Genomic DNA, 20,234 nt, shown 5'->3' with positions numbered 1-20,234 from the left:
TTGATATCGGTTGTTCTTTTCTATGTTTTCCTTAATACAGCATGTCCTCTATGATGGGGGAACCTTTGTTTAATAGCTGAACCAAAACCTTTGTTTTATTTCAGCACTTTTCGAGAATGTGGCCTAACTCTTCGTAAATTACACAGCATCCCCCGAGCCCAAATAACTGGATGTCACATTTATTCCTCCCCAGTTTTGCTCGGAAATCATGGAAGAACTTGGCACGCTGCTCCCACTGGCCTTGGCATGCAGAGGGGATTTTCTTCAGGAGATTCGAGCAACCTTTGTGGAGGTCTGCTGCAAAGTAGGAACAGCTGTCCTGGCAAGGCTGGAGATGAGATGCAATGAGGTTCCGTCCGAAGCCCCAGTACAAAACCTGCATGCCGCGCTTGCCACGGCAGTGTACGTCCACCAGCGTTTGACCAATTATGATGGTCTCTTGAGAGTGGCCAATAAGAAGTAAGTCCTTGAAAACCTATGAATGTTTTTCAATTGTCTCTCTCTCTGAGTATTAATGATCAAAGGTTACTTCGGTCCTCGAAGGCAAGGCTGAAATATCATGGGGTGAATACATACTACTCTCTACAACAATCAGAGTTAAAAAGCCGTAAATAAACAGTGAGGTGTTAATGTATCAATGTGCTCTATTTTAGTTTCAAAGCGTGCAGGGATTGAAGGGGAAGCCCTGCTGCAGCAGTGGGGAGCAGGGGCGTAATTTCACCAAAACGTTACATACCTCAAACAACTACACTACGGCAAGTGACATCACTTGCTCTTGGACCTCCATTGCATGAAGTTCTGACACATAGCCTACCACCTTGATGACATCATAGGAAATGCTATCACTGATGCAACCTGCAAAAAGCGTAAATTAATCAAAGGGATTATAAAGCAGACAAAAGTATTTTTTTTGTTTCCAGCCAAATACATTGCCCAGGGCACGGCCTTGATGTGCCTGGGTACAATCATGATCTGCCAACACCATACCTCGCTGAACCATCATAGATTGAGCACTGCCTCCATATGCCAGTATGTGTTTGTAGCTACAGCCATCCTTTCGCATTTTTAGTGTCACATGACAGTTAGATTTTCATCATATGCAAGTTGTAGCCTCCCACGCTCAGTTACCGTCGTCATATGGCAATTGCTCTTCTATGCGCAGGTTACATCTAGCCTGCACCTCGATTCCATTCTTTAAATGTCTGTGCTTCAGTGCCAGGAGGGCGTGCAGTCTTGTGCATGGGGCTCCTTGGCCAATCATGCTGCCAGAATGTTGACATATGTCATAGACCTTCTACCTTTCGTAACATAATGCAGTGGTTATTATAGTGCTGTATAATGAAGTACTATCACTTCTAAGCTCTGTAATAGGTGTCGTTGTTACCCATTTTAATGATATTCATATTTATTGATCTTGGATTATGAAAGGCTGGGATTCAATAAAATGAAAGAAGGCTGCACACATTATCTCTAAGGCGCGCGCTTACTTGACTGAATTGTCTTTCCGACTAATGTGACACTGTTTCCTCAACTCAATGTTTTATATCATTAAGTATAGTAATTCAAGTGTAACAATTGTTAGTAAATGTGGTATTGTACCCTTTTAAAATTATTTCCCTTTTCTAGATCACGCACACTGATTAAGTCAATGTTCAGTAGGGAAAATTGCTAGACAAATCAGGTTGTCCCATGTTAGGTGTGAATGGTGTATCCCATTCTTGTTTGTTACTGTGCTTGCTCGTATGTTATAAATTCCCAACTACAGTTGCTAGAATTAAGACTAAAATAGGTCGGGGACGAAAGGAGATTGCCTTGCCAATACCGATTAAAAGCATTTTCCTAATTCCTGTGGGCGAATAGTGAAGTCCTTTAATTGTTGTATTGCATTATTCGAATCTATGGAAATAACGCCTACTCCATCATGTTAAGAGGAACAATACTCTTGATAATAATTCAGTCCTAGAGATGGACTGCTCCACATTCAGGACTTTTAAGAACACTAGTTTGCTTTTAAATCGTACAGATTTTCAACAAAGCAGCATGTAACAACAGTTAGCATTTCATGCAATGCAAGTGTTTTTTCAAAACAGATTTTGGATCTTTGTTTTCAGTCAAATAAACAGTATGCCTCTGAGAGGAACACATTTCTATTTTTGTCACTCACGCTGCCTCTTTGACCTGGTGTAGCAAGGAGGTTGCCAGTGGTAGCATCTTCTGCCCCCATCTACGCTGAATGACTTTGTTGGGAGTTTTGGAATCTGCCCATAGTTGGAGCGAAGCGGGGTGAAAAGAGGACAGGTCTCAGTCGCCAAGCAGAATTTAGAACCCTGCTGGGGACCAGCCCTATCTACCCCCATGCTCACTTTAATCCTTGCCCTGCGTGTTTGTCTGTTAAAAACTACTATTGATAGTGAATCCGACATGTCTTCTATTTATTAGCATGAACATCTTTACATTTTCGCTAGTTTCTTTCACATTAGAATTCTCCTTTACGTTTCAAGGTCCCCAGAATCTAAAGTGTATGAACATAATTTGTTCTCTGGTAACAATGTGTTCATACCGTAGGTCATTGCTTTAGGTGATTATGTAAGGAAGGCATGGTATCAAACTGTAAAACAGACACAAGTGATCACAGTCCAAGGGTGTTTATTTGAACTTCAATTGGTTTTGAAAAATGACTATCTAATCCTAAATCTAAAGATGGGAGCAAGCTACGACCATCAAATGATAACACATTCCTAGTCGAGACTGTCAAAATAAAAGGGCCTATACTAATAAACCTATTGCCAATTCTTACTTCTAAATATAAATAGGGTGGGAAACAATGTTATGCAAAAGAAAAGTGTTCAAGAAATGATACGTTAGGATATTCAAGCCGTTGGCTTCCCTTCCCTACCTTTTCAGCACAGGCCAAGGCGGCATACTCGAGCTTAGCGCACACTTTGGCTTCTCTGGCACAAGGATGCAGTTCAAAACCTCAACATCAGGGCCTTCTGTGCTAAGGTCTCTTTGCCAATCAAAGTCTCTTATTTCAGGCGGCCTGATGCAGCACAACAAACATTAAAGTTCCTTTCTTCTTAGAATTTCACATGTAGAACTTCTCGGGTGATTTTCGATTCAGACCTTAACACGAAGCTTTCATTTGATCTCCCTCCGCCGGGCACGGACCAACTTCATCGACTTTTCCAAGCTTTCTTTACTGCAATAATTGAAGGCTTTCGATTGTGCGCAGGATTTTGCTCAGCCTGTCGCAGGACCACTTTGCTTCACAATAGCTGTCTCTCTTCCTGATATCTCTTTCTCACGTTCACTTTGCCAATTCTCGGCTGGATAAGTTACAGAGACCTTCGACTGAGCACCCACGCAGTGCCGGACCTCTCTGTCAACGGTATTGTATCTTGCTTTAAAAGTTCAATCACTCATCAGCAGTTCAACTTTACTTGCGTCCTTTATCACACGCGTTTAACAATGTTCATTCCAGCGTTCCCCATACAATGTTGCTGCTTGCAATCTTGGCTTCAGCACAGACTAGTATTGTATCGGTCTCCCCAATTTACCAACTGTGTTGATTTCACTGACGCTGCTTTGTTCTTGGTGCCATCGACAGTACCATGGTGGCTAGCACTTCTCCCCGCCTTGATTATTGACATGAGAGGGCCCTGGGTACCTCCGAGACACGATGCAGGATTATTCAGCCTGGTTTCCTGGTCTTACGCTTTCTATTCTCGAGGTTTCAGAAAAGTAACGGTTCCTTGTCAAAAAGGTCAAGGGAACTTCCCTCCTTGCGATCCCCTTCTGTTGTGCTGTCTTTCTTCTCTCGTTAAACTGCCATCTTGGAACTGCTTTTTCCTTGTGTGCTTTACACGCTCAGAGTGTGCTCTCGTGCTCCGCCTTTTATCCGTGTGGAGAAGCTTAATGGAAGTCAGGTGTGTGTGATTGTCAGTAATTGCCTGACCTCGCCTGACCATTGTATTGGGACACGTCAGGTATACGGCTCAGGTGTTATTCTGGTTTCCCTAATAGCAGGCTGTCCGTGTGAACGTGTTTGTGTTGTAAAGGGGGGGGGGTAGAGTTCCTAAATATCCTACTTGGTAGGATGGGGTAAAGGTGTTACAGCGAAGGGGATACTGCGTCTCTCTATCCGGTGTCCCACTCCCAAAGACCTCTCACCCAGTTGATCCTCCCGCACTGGTCCACCCCCAGGAACTGGATCTAATAGCGATGGCTGTGTCCTGGCCACCTGGATGATAGATGGACTAGTGGGTGAGACATCTTCTGGTTTCTCAAAATAAGCACTAGAAAGAAATCTAGCAATGCCTACTTTTAAAACATTTGGAAAAAATAAATTATTAAGCAGAGCACGTTAATATCGTCTTAATCCTAAAAAAGGGCTAAGATATCACAGAAGACAACAGGAATAGTTTTCAAGATCTTTACTGAGCAATTATTTGAATTACCTACTTTCACTTAAATTAGTGAATCTGTGCCGTGTTACAGAATGTACATTTTGGCATGATTTTAAACCTTTCTGTATTAGAGCAAGCCTCAATGAAAACATAATTCTCACTAAGTTTCCTTTGGAACTGTAGCATGTCTTTTCTTTGGACTGCTTTCTTAAATTGTGGCAGGAGCTCACTATTCACAACCCTTGCCAGAGTCCAGTACATTGCAGAGTAGCAGTCCCACTTTGCAAGCTGTGATCTCACACATTAAGTTGGGTGATGGGACTGACTGGGGTTGCAATAGGGACCAGTTGCCCCCACACACTCTGTGATGTAGGTCTTGAAGGAGGTAGATTGGGGATCTCCTATTCTCCTCACATCAGCTCATCGTCAGCCTTAAAGACATTAACGTAGTACTGAACCACAGAAGACCCCTGGATAGGGCAAGAGAATACGGGACAGAGCATGGCTACCCCAGAATAAGGAAAATAATGGATACATTTTGCCCTAGCAGAGGGGAACTTACTGGCAGTGCAAAGACGCCTATCTATTCCATGGAAAACCACCCCGATAACGTTGACCATAATAGTCCAAGCCCTTGCCCCATAATCGATAATCTTTTCAATAGGACAGGTTCATTGTCATCTGCACGTGTTAACGTCTAACAAGGCACCCTAATTGTATTCAGGATGGTAAAGTGCAACTGAAGTCGCATCAACATATAACTCCTTGCTGTGTCTTTTTATCTGGTAGGCACTGTTTTCAGTTAATACAGTGTATTGTCATGGGAAACAGCAACCGGCACACATCAAAAGCAGAGCCAAAGGGAAGAGAGGCAAGTACCGATGGACTATGATCTTTGGGCAAGCTGGAATTGGTCATTCTTGGTTTTTTCACTATCTCACACACTTTGATTAAAAGGCATTGAGTTCCCCGGCCATTTTTTTTTAAAGCGCTCACACAGCAAGGGCATCGAGGCGCTGTTACAGAATTATTATTTTTTGGTTGTTGTTGTCTTAGTTGCATATTTATAACGCACTTCAATACCCAGAGGTTTCTAAGCGCTGACCCGGGGATCGAACATGTGGTGTTTCGTGCCGCCTTGCTTCCAAGGCGAGCACGTTGCCACTGAGCTATTGACGTTGCTGCTGAGCTATCCTCCCGGGACATGATATGACACGCTTCAATACCTGCAATGAGAACCAGAACGAAACAGACATTCAAATGCAGCCATTGCAGTCGCTACATCAAGGCCAGCAGCTGACAGGATTTTCCTTATATAAGCAAAGTTGACTCTTGATCCCACTGCCATCAGAATGTTTTCTCGATAGATGGAGAGGATTGTTGGGAATAGGCAGTGCAGTTGATGTTAGTGATAACCACTAATATAAACTGGGCTTCAAACCTCATGTTCTAAATGTGGTTGACTCCTAATCTTCTCACCTTCGTGTTTGGTGTCATTCACTGCCATAGCATGAGGATGTATGTGGTTGTGCCATTAGGGACATTTGCAGTTTATTTATTATTGATGAACAGGTTAAGCTGTTTCGTTTGAAGACAATTGTGGTATTCCAAGATTTGATGGTGGATAGGCAGTTTTCTGGCTGGGTATTAATTTTACTTGTTGGTGGTGGGTCGTTAGACCTCTGTGCCGTTTCCCTAAGAGTGGCAGAGGTAGTTCCTTAGAATCGCATGATCTGTATACTTCTGCCTCATCGGGCATGGAAATCTCAGTGGAAATAACTGCCATACCCGTAAGAATACACTTTTAAGCTGAAAGGAGACGTTCCAGTTCTTTTCAGTCTTTTTCCTGTGCACCAATGAGGGGGGAGAGGCTTAAGCTCGCCCAAAGGAACCATATTCTATTTCTTTAATGCACACAATGTTCCTGTAACTCCTTTTATCATTACCGGTTAACTGCAGTTGCTTTCCATTCTGGAGCTAAGAACGATTTGTATTTTTGACACTGAACCGTTCCTGTGCTGTGCTCCTTGCCACCAGTTTCTGGACAGTTATCACGATTTTCTGACTGGACAAAAGCTCTGAAAATTGTCTTCACACCTAAAATGTCTGAGGTAGAAGGTAATACTTGGGGAGACCAGATAAAAGAAATCCTTCTTTTAAGACTGTTCCACCTGTGGGGAAATCTCTGTGAATTCCTCAAGGGCTTTCAGAGAGATTACATTCATTGTCCGCCTCCCTCCCGCAAACTTGAGGATTGCATTATATGCAGAGGATTTTCTCACAAGACTCTTGCTGACAGTCACAGGACCCTACTGCTTTTCCTTAGTGAGTGTCTTGCCCCTCTTCTGGTGATAAATTCACCACGACTATGCCAGCCTCCCCATCCAAGGGTAGAACCAAGCTCTTCTTAAGAAGGGGACTCTTCCAGAGGACAGACCGTCAACTGAAAAATGCACCCAAGAAAACCCAGGGGCCGTGGCATGCTTCTCAGTGGACCCTGGTGCGCATACACCTTCATCAATGGTGTTTCCAGCTCCAAGCCCTTCCAGGCAGGCGCCAACACTAAAGTGGACAAAAGCCACCGTTTTACCTTTCATCTTGTCCACAATGGACTCCTCCATGTGGAGTTCCTCCATGAGGCAGGCACACAATGTCCATGCAATGTACAAGCTCCAACCGAGGAGCAGGGCGGGAACAGGTAACCGGTTGATGTGTCTGTTCTCTCCATCTTCAACCCTGTTGTTGCATAAATCGACAACCTCAACGAGATGGAAGAGTATCCTGTTGTCGGCATGGTCAATGATGACCATCCCTATCTGCAGCCTATAATGTGATAGCAGCTATATGCTCCATTGGAATAATGATTTGGAAGTTGACCCAATAGAAACATAAGGGGCTTTTAACGAGCCTGAGCATTATTGAGGACCCCACCACAGAGCTCTTGATGAATGTCTGCCATCTGATAGAACGCGAACAGAAACATGTTGAGAAAGTGCCAAAGCCTAAAAGCAGAGGCAATTTGTGTTCAAAGCTCAACTACAGTTACCAGTATCTCTAGGAGAATGTAAATAATATATTCCCTTCTAACCATAATTGACTCTCTTCCCAGAACCGAGGAAGGTTCAATAGTCACTATTTTGCATTTAGCATATTACTTGTAATTGGTTATTTAAAACGCACTTAATACCCAGAGGTTTCTAATCACGGACCAGGGGATCGAACCTGTGTTGCTCAAGGCGAAGCACATTGCTTCTGAGCTATACTCCCGAGACATGTGCACTACATACTGTTGTTCTCTATCTCTCACTGGAGATTCATAAACTGTTTAACTGTATTTTGTTTATTGAGTTTAAATATCCAATTATTTTAACCTTATTTTATCAACAAAGTTTATTTTTGCTATTTTTTGACATACGAATTTGTTCACCGCATCATATAGAAATTCTCTACTTCTATGTTTAATGTTATCATCCCTTTGACAGCACCATCAGCGAAGACCACCCCACTAATTGCACCGTAAATAAAGTCGGCTCTGTTGACAAAGACCACTTTGTCAATGAAGGAACAAGTCCTGATGGATCCTGTCACGACGTTTTCACTCCCAGCACATTCGTTCATACAGTTGACAGCTCTGACATCTCCTACAGGAGAACTATCCACTTTTGTTGAATCCTTCTTAGAGAGCAATCCAAACTCTTTGCTTTTTGTCTCAGAAGACCATATGCCTTTTGCATCCATGCCTTACATGATGCCCATCTCTAGGGTACCCATCCAGTCAGCTCCATAACCGCGTCCTTTTGAGACCAGCTGCATTAAGGAAATGGGGCACCCTCAGTAATATGTCTTGGGAAAAGACACCAAGGTAGTGGCTGGCTATCTCCTTAGAAAGCCTCACATAAATATCACTCTTCTAAATCTGTAGCTCCCAGATTGCACATTCAGTACATTAGACAAGCTTAGCCCACACCCCAAGCCTGAAATCCAGGCGGCATGGATTCTGTCCTGAGTCACACTCAGAATGGGAAATCAGAGGTTCACTTTGTGTGGCGGGAAAAGTTGTTAATTTGTCAGTGTGTGCGTCGTTTCATCAGACTCGCTGACATAGGTAGTAGCCTTTTCAACTATACGATGTCTGGTTCGAGGATGGCCATTTGACAGTTAGGGCACGAAAGAGGGAGTGTTACACGGCCCTCCATGGAGGGTCAAGAAAGAGGCAAGATGACTGCGTTAAAAAAGTAAAGTGGAGAATGAATAAAATAGGATTGTCCTGTGTATTTCAATTATGCGAGACAATGATAGATTAATTACACTTTGTGACACTCGAGCTGAGCTTCTACTCCTCCATGACTGTTTTTCTGTTTGATATTTAGATGTATTCATCCATTCAGTACTCGTAATAACGCATTCATGAAGTGAAGTCTGCCTAAGTAGGTGAAGAAATAAACCCTAACATGCTCCTCGCTCATTGATTGCATTATGTTTGTGTTTAATCAATATGAATTGAAGAGCTGATCTCACCATGCTAGAATGTTCCCTTGAGTGTGTTGCTTAAGAACTGGCGCTCCTTCTTTGGAAAGGCTACCCCCTGCTTTGCAGAAGCCTCTAACTCTCCTAACTGCTATAGACGTGGAAAGCCGTGGGCTATTGAAAGCAAGTGATGGCAAGCACACGACACGTTTGGTTTGACCAACTCAATGCATGTCATCATGGTGACTTGCAGCAAAGAATGCTTTTCTTGTTTCTAAAAGTGGCTCTGTCTGGTGAGCTGTTTTTCTGAAGTTTAAGACCAAGCCTTTTTTCTGAGAGAACAGATGTGCACACGGGAAACCAAAAATAGCTGTTGTGACTTTATATGACTGTTGTTTTTTTCCAGTGCGAGAAGGAAATGAATGATTGATAGGCAATAATCAGAAGCATTTGTAGAGCCTGGTATGGTTTCCTCCAACAGAACAGGCTCTTAACCTGCATCTCTTTGATCACCCCCTCTGTGCAGGCCCCTGTTCCTCTTGCCCGTCCAGCGCTACCAGGAATTCATCAGCACACTCCGGGCTCGGATTACGAATTACTGCGTCACAGTTTGCGCCACTACTGTTCTGCAGGATGCCGAGAGCCACCACTGGGAGGACAAGAACGCGTTTTATGAGGTGCGACGTTAAGTTTACTATCCTTCTCTTTGACCACAATGTGTTTTACTTCCTGCCTTCAACCAGACTAATCGCAAACATAAGCGCGCTCGCAGCAGCAAATGGAGCTGGCTGGGGCCTTAATGTTGAGCGCTTTATGCGCCTCCATTACTACAGTCTTTGCAGAACCTGTGCTGAAAGCTGCGTTAAGTACCAAATAATATACCGAGGATGAGTCATGCACGGTAGTGTCAGCTTTTACAGTAGTAATTATTTCTGGGTTGGGTATTTATTTAGCAAAAAAGACATTTTTTGGGAGAGTAAACCACTCGCAGTAGCCAGTATATGATATGATATGATTGGTTATTTATAACGTGCTTAATACCCAGAGATTTTTAAGCGTGAATCCGGGGATCGAACCTGACGTCTTGCTTCTAAGGCGAGCACATTGCCACTGAGCTATCCTCCCTAGACACAGTAGGAATGAACTACCATATCTGTATAGGGCAGAGTAAATTCCTTGGTAGATTTTAATCTGTTCAGATTTAAAAACAATCGATGCACAGTAGTGATATATTTAGCCAAGATGAGACTGTCTAAGTGATTGAGTTTGGAGTGAGCTCAGCTTGCACCATTAACACAGCACACCAGTCATAAACTGGCCGATGTGATGAAGTCTATAGCCTAACCAAGGAGCTGAATGGTGGTGTTGCCAAAGGGTCTGGGGGCCACTAAAATCCCTGTTATGCTGCACCTGGTGCAGACCCCTAAGCACCCCCAACATGACACTAACGGTAATCAGGGGAACACCGCAAGTGAACCCTTTTGGACAGAACCTGGAAAGAACCCCTTTAGTTCGTAAGAGTTAAAGAAACATCACCATTATACCTACCATTCTCAGTTGGGTAACCCGCCAGAAAAACCCATAATATGGGAAGCCAAAAAGCCATGCATGTATTTACCACATTAGCAAATGGAGCGGTAAGCAGTGTCTGCCCTAACCAGGAAAGAAAAGTGAGGGTCCACAAATGCAGTCCTTCGCACCTCCGAACTAGCTGCCTACTGCAGGTGACTACGTTGCCGCTATGGAGGGAGAGAGCCATTGGATGATGCACTCCTGCACCACAGGCTTTTCCTGTGCTTATCAATTCTGGCCATCCAAGATGGTGATCAGACTGTAGAAAGGCTCGCCTATGGTGGAAAAGGTGTCGGGGCCTGTTGACACAGGAAAAGAGACTGCAAAAAGCACCCATGGAGTTAGCTTTATCAATGTAACCCACAACAGCAAAATATCACACACCTGCATCTTCTAGACCAAGAGCCATCCCTGGGGAGGGTAAGCCACTTATATAAAAAGATTGTGAGCTCAATGTGATGTGGGTATTTGAAGAAGGGACGAGGCTGGAGGAGAGATCAAAGAGAGAGACGAGAAGAGTAGGAGTTGGAGAGTGGAGGAGGAGGAAGGTGAGCCAAAGGCATAAGAGGTAAAACGCATCAGAGGTTGGATTATGGAGGAGGTTGATAGAGGACTGGAGAAGGAAGAGGAGAGAAGGAACATTAAAGATTGGGTTAAGTAGTCGTTTTTGAATAGTGGAGAAAACAAGTACTTAATGAAGAGTAACCCAAGGAGGAGGGGGAGTTTACTAAGGAGGAGCTAACAGAGAATAAGGAGGCAATTAAGGAGGTGTGTTAAGAAGAAGAGTAGTAGTAGGAAGGAGGGTGACCGGATAGGAGGAGGAAGAGGCATTCTCTGACCCTAAGAAGGATGAACCTGGGGGCAGGAGGAGGGACACGCACAAGAGGGAACACCAGGAGCTGGAGTGAGGAGGAGGTTGAGTATAATGTGGCGAGGAACAAGAAAGTGATAAGGACTCGCACCAACAGGGTGATGTGAAAGAACAAGCCAGTCCCTAAGCCGAGTAAGGGTGATCCTGACACAGAAAGAGGAACACGCATGTGATAGAGCATCGAAAAAGTCCAGTTGAAGCACCAGGAGAGTAAGGAGGAAAAAGAAGCCAGGAAGAAGGTTCCTTGAGGTATGATCATGTGGCAAAGTGTTGAGGGAAAGAAGGCAGAGTTGGCTGGTGGCAGATAGGGGCAGGACACAGGACAAAGGAGGTGGTGAGGGGCCTAGAAAGCAACCAGGGAAGGATAAAGAATGGTCTCAGTACAACCTGACCCCTTGATATGATAGGATAGGTTATTTATAACGCGCTTAATACCCAGAGGCTTCTAAGCGCAGACTTGGGGATCGAACCTGTGGTGCTCCGTGTCGTCTTGCGTCTAAGGCGAGCACGTTGGCCTCTGAGCTATCCTTCCGAGACTTGTCAAGAGTGAGCTCCATTACTTGGTCTGATGCCCCAGCCAAGTATCCTAGAACTGCGAGGGAAATATCTCCAACATTCCCTATAAGTTAAAGGTCATCCTCAGCCAAGAAAGCCGACAGATAAAGAAAGGCCTTTTGCTAAGAGAATGGGAGTGATTAGGGAAATCCACCCTGAAGAGAGCTGTGGGGTAATAACTGTACAGAGATTGATAGTGACCTTTCTGGGCTAACGAGACAGAAGAGATGTGTGAAACATGAGCACCAGGCCCATAATCAATAACCCCTGTTTGACTTAATTTGAAGAAAAAAAGATATGTAGTGAACAGAAACCCAGGTAAGGAGAAGATGATTATGAGCGGTGAGAAGCTATGCCGACACCTCTCAGGTTCACCTTAACCCCCCCCCTTGTTATTTTGTTATTATGGTCCATATATATATATATATATCTATACCTTTAGAAAAACCTCAGACCACTGGACTACCTGTTAATTGATCCTTGTTTGTGGATTGAAGGAAACACCAAGCTATATGTGCGGACTAGTTGTTATAATGGAAATCAGCTGCGTGAGACATTTAAACATGGTGAACACCTGCAACTGAGAAGTGGAGGTGGAGGAGAGGGATGCAGAGCGAGCGAAGCAGGAAGAACTACTGAAGGCAGAAGCAGATGCATGGAAATGGAATGCGCTGAGAGAGGCAAGCTCTTCCAAGCAACCGCTTGGGAGCATAATTTACCGGACAGTTGCGGGACCAGGAGAAGCGCAGCAGGTGTCTTAGAGGGACCACTGGAAGACCGGCATCATCAACGGGGTGTTGTTGGGCATGCAGTCGTGGTGAGCAGCAAGAGTGCTACCCGCAGAGGTACATAGAGCTGGTGAGAGAGCTGAATGAGGGTCTGCAAAGCAGGGGAAGCCTTCCGAGAGAAAAAGCTTCACCGCATCAACGTGCCACAATTCAGATATGCCATGAAACACTTGTGAGTCTGCCCATGGGTTTTGGGGACCCCAGGGCGTGCTGAAAGGCATATGAACAATTGAAGACTGACCAAGTAACTTAGAATGCTAGAATTTGTAGCAATCCTCATATAAGATAAGTCAATATGGGGAAAGTTGGAGTTAATATTATTGCCAGCAAATGAACATTAATGAAGAAGTTGAAAGGCAAAATGTGTACCAGTTTCCATATATGAGATGGCAATTTTGGGAAAATTGGAACAAGCATTGCCTCTAGCAAATGAATTCCAGTGGAGACTTAAAAAAAAAAAACGTTATTTGTAAACCAGACATGGTGTGAATCACATTGCACAGTTTCCGGAATAATCAGCTGTATTACATATCAATTACAACATTTTATACATGTACATCAATCCCCACGCCAGTAGCATGCTTCTGGTTTGCAGCGGATGCAAAATTGTTCACTCAGGGCTCTCCCAGCTCCGAATCATCATCGTGCTGCGCACATGCCAGGTAATTGTGGAACGGACTCCAGATGTCTTTTGGCCTACATGTTGGCACAACCATTGCCACATAAATAACCCTCTTACTGCTCATTGGCATATGTAAGGTCCCTAAGACATTCCGTGCACATAAGAGCTTTTTTCAAATGTTTTACTATAAATATTTCCGCAACAATGCATGCAATGTTAAAGAATCTTTTTAGTCATTGAAACCTTCCCAATATCACATAGAAGGTACCTAGGGGGGGTTAGCATCGGGGGTGGGTGGAATATCTACCTTCTCATTCAGCAGTTCCACAATGTCCTGCCAGAATTTTATGATCAATGAGCAGTCCCAAACCATATGAAACGAGTCCGCCCCTCCCCCCCCCGCTCTTTACACATTCACCATTGACTTCTGATGAGAACCAGACCAACATAGCCGGTGTGTAATACAGCTGATTCAATGTCTTGAACTGTATAAGACGGAATCTTACATTCATCGAAACATCCCTGTTGAGAAGACAATATTTCTGCCATTGAACATCCTGTATCTCCACTCCCAGATCCCTTTCTCACTTTGCCAGCGCCCTGTTCCTGGGGATTTAGCCAGCCTGAACCAGCCTTTACAGCCTGAAGACCAGTCTCTTGTGTCGCCACCCGCTACTGTTGTCTCTATACATTTATGCATTTCTGGCTCCTGGGAGAACGAGAGGCACCTGCATCAGACAGCCGCACTCTTCTGATAATATTGCAATATTTGTATAAGGCTATTTCCCTGCAAACTCTTCCACAGTGAGAAATCGTCCCCACCCGGATGCAGGTCTCTCATAGCCAACTGTCTGTCATTCCAGGACACCTGAACATCTGGGTCAAATGTAGGAGGAAGCCCAGGAAAGTTCCATAGGAGAACTACACCATTATATGGGGCAGTCACCCCTAACCTTCAGAACAACCTGGCCCACGCATTCACAGTTGTGCCGACCGCATCAAAAGGGCTGGAGTCCACATATCAGTCCATGAAAATGACCAATTTAAGGTCAGTGGGTGCCGTGCCATAATGCTCCAGTGCCCAGTGCACTGGGTCTGGAGAGTATCAGTGACCAGCGAACTGTGCCTGCCAACTCTATAATATAACTCAAAATCCGGGGCAGCCAAGCCCCCTTCGTTATAGGGCTCATCCGAGCCACCCCTGCCCTCCATACAAAATCTACCAACAGAGATCGTAGCCCATTAAAGAACCTGTGGCTGGCCCATATAGGGACATTGCTGAAGTAATAGAATCATTTTGGAACCACTATCATTTTTAGGATAGATAGCCACCTGTACATGGAGACAGGGGGAGCCCAGCCCTTAGTATTCAGTAACAATGCAGCCCAGATAAGTCTCATGATTTTCAGAATGCAGGGTGTGGTGTGCTCTGGAGACCAGTATTCCTTGATATTTAAAGTGGAATCCACTGGAATCCCATGAGATCATCAGGCACCTTAGTCCCATCTGTGAATGGGAACAATTCTGACTTGGCACCGTTAATTTTGTGGTCTGAGTAACACGTAAACTGGTCGACTTCCTCAATCATAGGGGCCGGATTCTGTTCAGGGTCTTATATATATTTCTGAGGCTTGTGGAATCTGCTTAGATCACATGCTATGCATAGGCCGACATCTAATGGAAGCTGTGAAACCCGAAAAGGTACGTAGACAGGGCGTGCCTGTAATACTATCCCTAATGTGACGTCCACTGTACCCATGGTCTTTTACGCGTCAAGGACCCTCAGATTGTTTTTGTCCGCCATCGTCTTCAACCGCTAAAAGCGGAGTTTCCTTTCTGGCTAGTGCCATTTTATTCTGAAAAAATGTCTGTCCTTTAATAGCTATTTCTTCGACAAACAACTTCGACAAAGGTTTCAAGAACAAAACTCATTGACTGCACAACTTGCTTTGACAATCTTCCACTGCCTCGGGCCTTGGCCCAGACAATAGGGAGAGTGGGGGGTGGATACATATTGAATGCAGATTTCCCTTACTCCCCTTTCTAATCGCCAGGCTGCCCTTCCAATTGGACATGTAGAATACACCCTTTAAAACTTGCCCAAAGTGTAATAAAAAGTGTGCAACTTTTGTCTTTTGATGGATCACGATGAGGGCTGATGTAAAGCTTGCAAGCTTTTTAAGCCTAAAACATTTAAGGACTGCAAGACAAAGGGCTGGGCCCACCACGCCTTGCAGGCCGAGGCGCCATGGACGTGGGAAGTGCTTTGGGTGACGGCAGCATCAGCATCTTCAGTGACGAAGAAGGCAAACTTCGGATTCCCACGTGCAAGCCCCTGACCCCACCAGACACGCCAGCGGCGCTGTTACGGGGACGACACCCGGCTGCATCAGCACAAAGTCGCACCACACAAAGGACACAACCCAAGGCCCTAAATCAACAGCTTTGACCACACGGCCACACACAACGTCAAGGGGAAGGTCCACCAGTTCCCTGTCCTCTGGGCATTCGCGTTCGCCTCACGACAGGCCCCCGAAATCAACAGACAAATCCAATTTGTACGCTGTGTCTAAACATACAGCCAGAAACCGAATGCCGAAGGATGCAGCGATGGCTCCGACCTCTGCCGAAAAACAACATCCCTCACCCACGTCGAAATTTGCTACATCCCTGCAACTGTCTCATCTGGTTAAGAAACACATCCCTGAGACACTGCTAAGAAGCCGGACTTCGAAACATCACACTTTGAAGCACCAGTCACATAAAGAAAGAGAGAAAGTTACCCTGGGGGAGGGAAATATGTTTGCAGCTATGAAACACAAGAAGCAGCCTACTCCTGAACCACCTCACACTCCGGCAGTTATCCCACCTGCAGTCATCCCAAGTTCTTCACAGTGGTCTGCTGAAACATAGACTGTGTTATGAGACGTATGTCTTTTATTGGAGATTTTTTAAAAGAAAATCCTCAATCTCTTCATAACTTGAGAACCCACCTCACGTTAGTGGGGCAACAGCACTACCCCATCAAAGAGGGCACTTACAGAGACACCCCAGACCAGTTTCAATTTGATGACCCCGACCTAAGCCTCCAGGACACTGGAGCCTTTTTGGACTGTAAGGGTCAAGAGGACTTACAAGAGGTTGGTCATTATTATGGTGACGACGAGGAGGACATTTATGTCTTACCTTCTCCAGATCATGCCGATCTGCCGGTGGCGGACTCCGCGGTCGATAACCAGCTTCAATTTAATGACCTGCTCCTCAAGGCAGCTGATCATTTTCAAATCCCGGCACAAGAGACACTAGTCGACAAGGACTTTATTGGGGATATATTGGGTGACAAAAGGGCAGTGACCCAATTCACCCCCATATTACAATCCGTGCAGAGAAGAATACAACCCTCTCTAATGACACCAAACCTAACGTGGGCAGTAAACCCCTGTATTGAGAACATTTTCTGCCCGGCTGGGAACACCTCTCGCATCATCAGAGGCACCCCCGGTGAAAGAGAAAAAAGATGTACACTTTTGGAAGGAAAGTCGCTACCTCGGCGGCATATCAGGCAAGAATTGCCAATAATACCACTCTGCTGGCCAGCTACAACTGCCACAAGTGAGATGAAATATCCAGATTAATGGCCTCGGCTCCACAGCCACTAAAATCCAAACTGTCCCTTGCAGTAGCGGAAGGGAAGGCTGTATCTAACTGTATTTTTAAAAATAATTTAGACGCAGCGGATAATGCTGGTAGAATTATCGCAGAAGGAACAGTGATAAAGCGCCACGCATGGCTGCACAGCCAGGTTTTAACTTAGAGACACAGGCAACCCTCCTCAATATGCCGATTGAGCCTAATGTTCTCTTTGGCAAAGTGGTAGAAGATGCTCTCAAAACGGTAAAGGAAGACTATATGACACCTTGAAGTCGCTAGGTCAGTTTACAAACAAGCCCTTAGGCCAAAGGAGAAGTCATCATTTTCATCGTTTCAAGGGGCAAATGTCGCAAAGAGGAAGTGGTTATAACCAGGGTCAGGGTTCATCCTGGGATTCCAATCAAGGCCAATCCTCTTAGGGATTCCAGCGAAGATCTTGAGTCCGGGGCAGGTCCTCTTCCTCCTCCAGTGGTGGATCCACACCCCAAAGCAATGACCACCCACTTCAGGTCCCCTCCTGTGTCACTCCAGTAGCAGGACGTAAAGCGCACTTCACCAACGCATGGGGGGGAATCCTCTCAGACAAGTGGGTGCTTTCTACCGTATTGAGCGGTTATTGCATAGAGTTTCTCCAAAAACTCTCCACTGTGTCAAAATACCACCACGAAGGAGGAACAGCGCATACTTCTAGAAGAGATGGAAGTGCTGCTGTTAAAGGACACCGTCAAAATCGTCCCGGCGAATCAGGTAAACAAGGGTATTTATTCAATGTACTTCCTTGTGCCCAAGGAAGATCTAACAATGCGCCCAGTATTAGATCTGCGCCCTGCAAACACCTATGTCAAGCCACAAAAATTCTGCATGACTACGCTACAAGAAGACAACATTGGATATGAAAGATGCCTATTTTCATATTTCAATGTTCCCAGCGCACAGAAGATTCTTGCGTTTCAATATAGCAAACCAGCACTACCAATTCAAGGTGCTACCCTTTGGTATAGCATCCGCTCCACAGGTATTCACCAAGGTACTGGCGGTGGTGGCAGCTCACCTGTGCAGGGAGACATACCCAGTGTGCCCCTACCTGGACGACTAATTGATCACGGGGGAGACTCCCCTCATTTGCAAGTAGAATACTCAAAGAACGATCAACCTTCTTTTTCAATTGGGCTTCTCAATAAATGAGAAGAAGTCAAGCCTCATATCAAACAAAACCAAACAGTTCTTAGGAGATGTTATAAAGACAGAAGAAGGGTTGGTTTTTCCATCAGAGGAAAGAATCGGAAACATACTGATGCAAATACTTCAATATCAAGCCGGCCACCAGATAAGCCTACGCAAAGCAATGCATTTGCTCGGCATGATGACATCTTGCATTTACCTGGCCACACACTCACGTTTACGTTTACACCCGATGCAGGAGTGGTTGGCGAAACAGTGGTCTCAGGCAAGCGGCCAGTTGGGCGACCTAGTGGTCGTTTTGCCAACACTAGTACAGGCCCTATACTGTTGGACAAAGGAAAATCTGTTCCAGGGAAAACCCTTCCATGATCCGGAGGTGCAAGCGGTAGTTACAACAGACGCATCGCTCTTCGGGTGGGGGGCCCATCACCTTCATCTCACGGCACTTGGGCTGTGGACTAGCATCACAGCACAGAACCACATAAACCGCAGCTGACAAATCAGTCGATACAGATCCTGACAGACAGCACCACTGCCATGTTCTATATCAACAAGCAGGGGGGCACACATTCTCCAAATGTGTCCAAGCTAGCACAAAAAATATGGAAATGGGCACTCAAACGGGGGATGTTCCTAACTTCACAACATGTACCAAGCAAACTCCACACCCTAGCGGACAAGCTAAGCAGAGATACGCTTCCAGAAGATCACGAATGGCAACTCAACAGAAATGTCGTAGATCACATCTTCTCACAATGGGGCTACCCCACACTAGACTTGTTCGCTACAAGAGGAAACAACTAATGCCCATTCTTCGCGTCCAGGTTTCTCCAACCAGACTCCAAAGAGGACGCCCTATGGATGAGTTGGTTGGAGAAATGTTCATACGCTTTTCCACCAACTCCACTAATGAACAGGGTAGTGAACAAGTGACGCTTATGCTAGTTGCTCCCATGTGGGCGAGACGACCATGGTATCCACATCTGCGCAAACTGGTGATGTGCAATCCAATAAAACTCCTGTGCCAGCCCAAATTGCTTTCCCAGCACGGGGGAACAACATTACATCCTCAACCTCACTCACTGAACCTGGCAGCATGGCTCATGAGGTCATAGAGTTTGGACATCTCAATTTGCCACAAAGGTGTATGTATATCCTCAAGGAGGAACGTAAACCAAACACTAGGCACTGTTATTTTGACAAGTGGAGGCGATTTGTAATTTGGTGACAGTCAAAACAAATAAACCCCATAGAATGTACTCTAACCCACATTCTTCACTACATGCTACACTTGTTAGACTCAGAATTGTTTTTTAACTCAAAGTTCACCTGGCAGCGCTATCCACATACACCACCTCTCAGAGTAAAGTATCATGGTGAAGGGTACCTGTCATTAAGGCATTCATGGATGGAGTAAAGTGACTCCACCCTCCTATATCTATCCCGCCACCAGGCTGGGACCTCAATGTAGTACTTGCAAAGCTCATGGGAGCCCCCTTTGAACTATGCATAAGTCAAGCCTTAAACATCTCACGTATAAGACAGCTTTCTTGTTGGCAATCCCCTCCATAAGGAGAGTCGGCGAACTTCAAGCATTGTCAGTGCAAGACCCATATTTTACTATCCACAAAGATAAATTGGTTTTAAAAACACACCCAAGGTTTTCACCTAAGTACATTTCAAAATTCCATGTAAACCAGTCAATCGAGCTACCGGCCTTCTTCCAGAAACCAACTAGCTCAGCTGGGAAAAAAAACTCCATACCCTAGATGTAAGGAGGGCCGTCCTTTACTATGTAAACATGACCAGACCGCTCAGGAAAACAGACCAACTATTTGTCTCCATAGCACCAGGCAGAGAAGGACACTGCATTTCAAAGAATGCCATCTCCAGATGGATATTCAGATGCATAAATGCTCTGCTACTCTTTATCACGCAAAACCCTGCCTTTCACACCAAGAGTTCACTCCACAAGGGATACAGGAGCTACTCTGGCCTTTATCGCCAACGTCCCGCTGGACACTATTTGTAAAGCAGCTACATGGAGCACAAAACACACTTTCACTCAGCACTACTGCGTTGACACACACTCTAAAACAGATACTCAGGTGGGACAAGGG

At 45.1% G+C, this 20,234-nt stretch overlaps 1 protein-coding gene across 6 annotated transcripts in view; it reads left to right on the top strand.

Moving 5' to 3' along the window:
- KIAA0825 (KIAA0825 ortholog) overlaps positions 1-20,234 on the top strand; it is a 2,662,507-nt gene that overhangs the window by 1,326,430 nt on the left and 1,315,843 nt on the right. For all 6 annotated transcript variants that reach the window (XM_069627636.1, XM_069627637.1, XM_069627638.1 and 3 more), the window contains 2 exons: positions 194-459; positions 9,400-9,550. In XM_069627636.1, coding sequence (XP_069483737.1) covers positions 194-459; positions 9,400-9,550 — 417 coding nt within the window. The remainder of the gene's footprint in view (positions 1-193; positions 460-9,399; positions 9,551-20,234) is intronic.

The sequence above is a fragment of the Ambystoma mexicanum genome, chromosome 6p, assembly GCF_040938575.1.
Source record: "Ambystoma mexicanum isolate Mex_15411 chromosome 6p, UKY_AmexF1_1, whole genome shotgun sequence".
Taxonomy (NCBI): Eukaryota; Metazoa; Chordata; class Amphibia; order Caudata; family Ambystomatidae; genus Ambystoma; species Ambystoma mexicanum.
The sequence above is the reverse complement of the archived record's forward strand: the minus strand, read 5'-3'. Positions and strand labels throughout refer to the sequence as shown.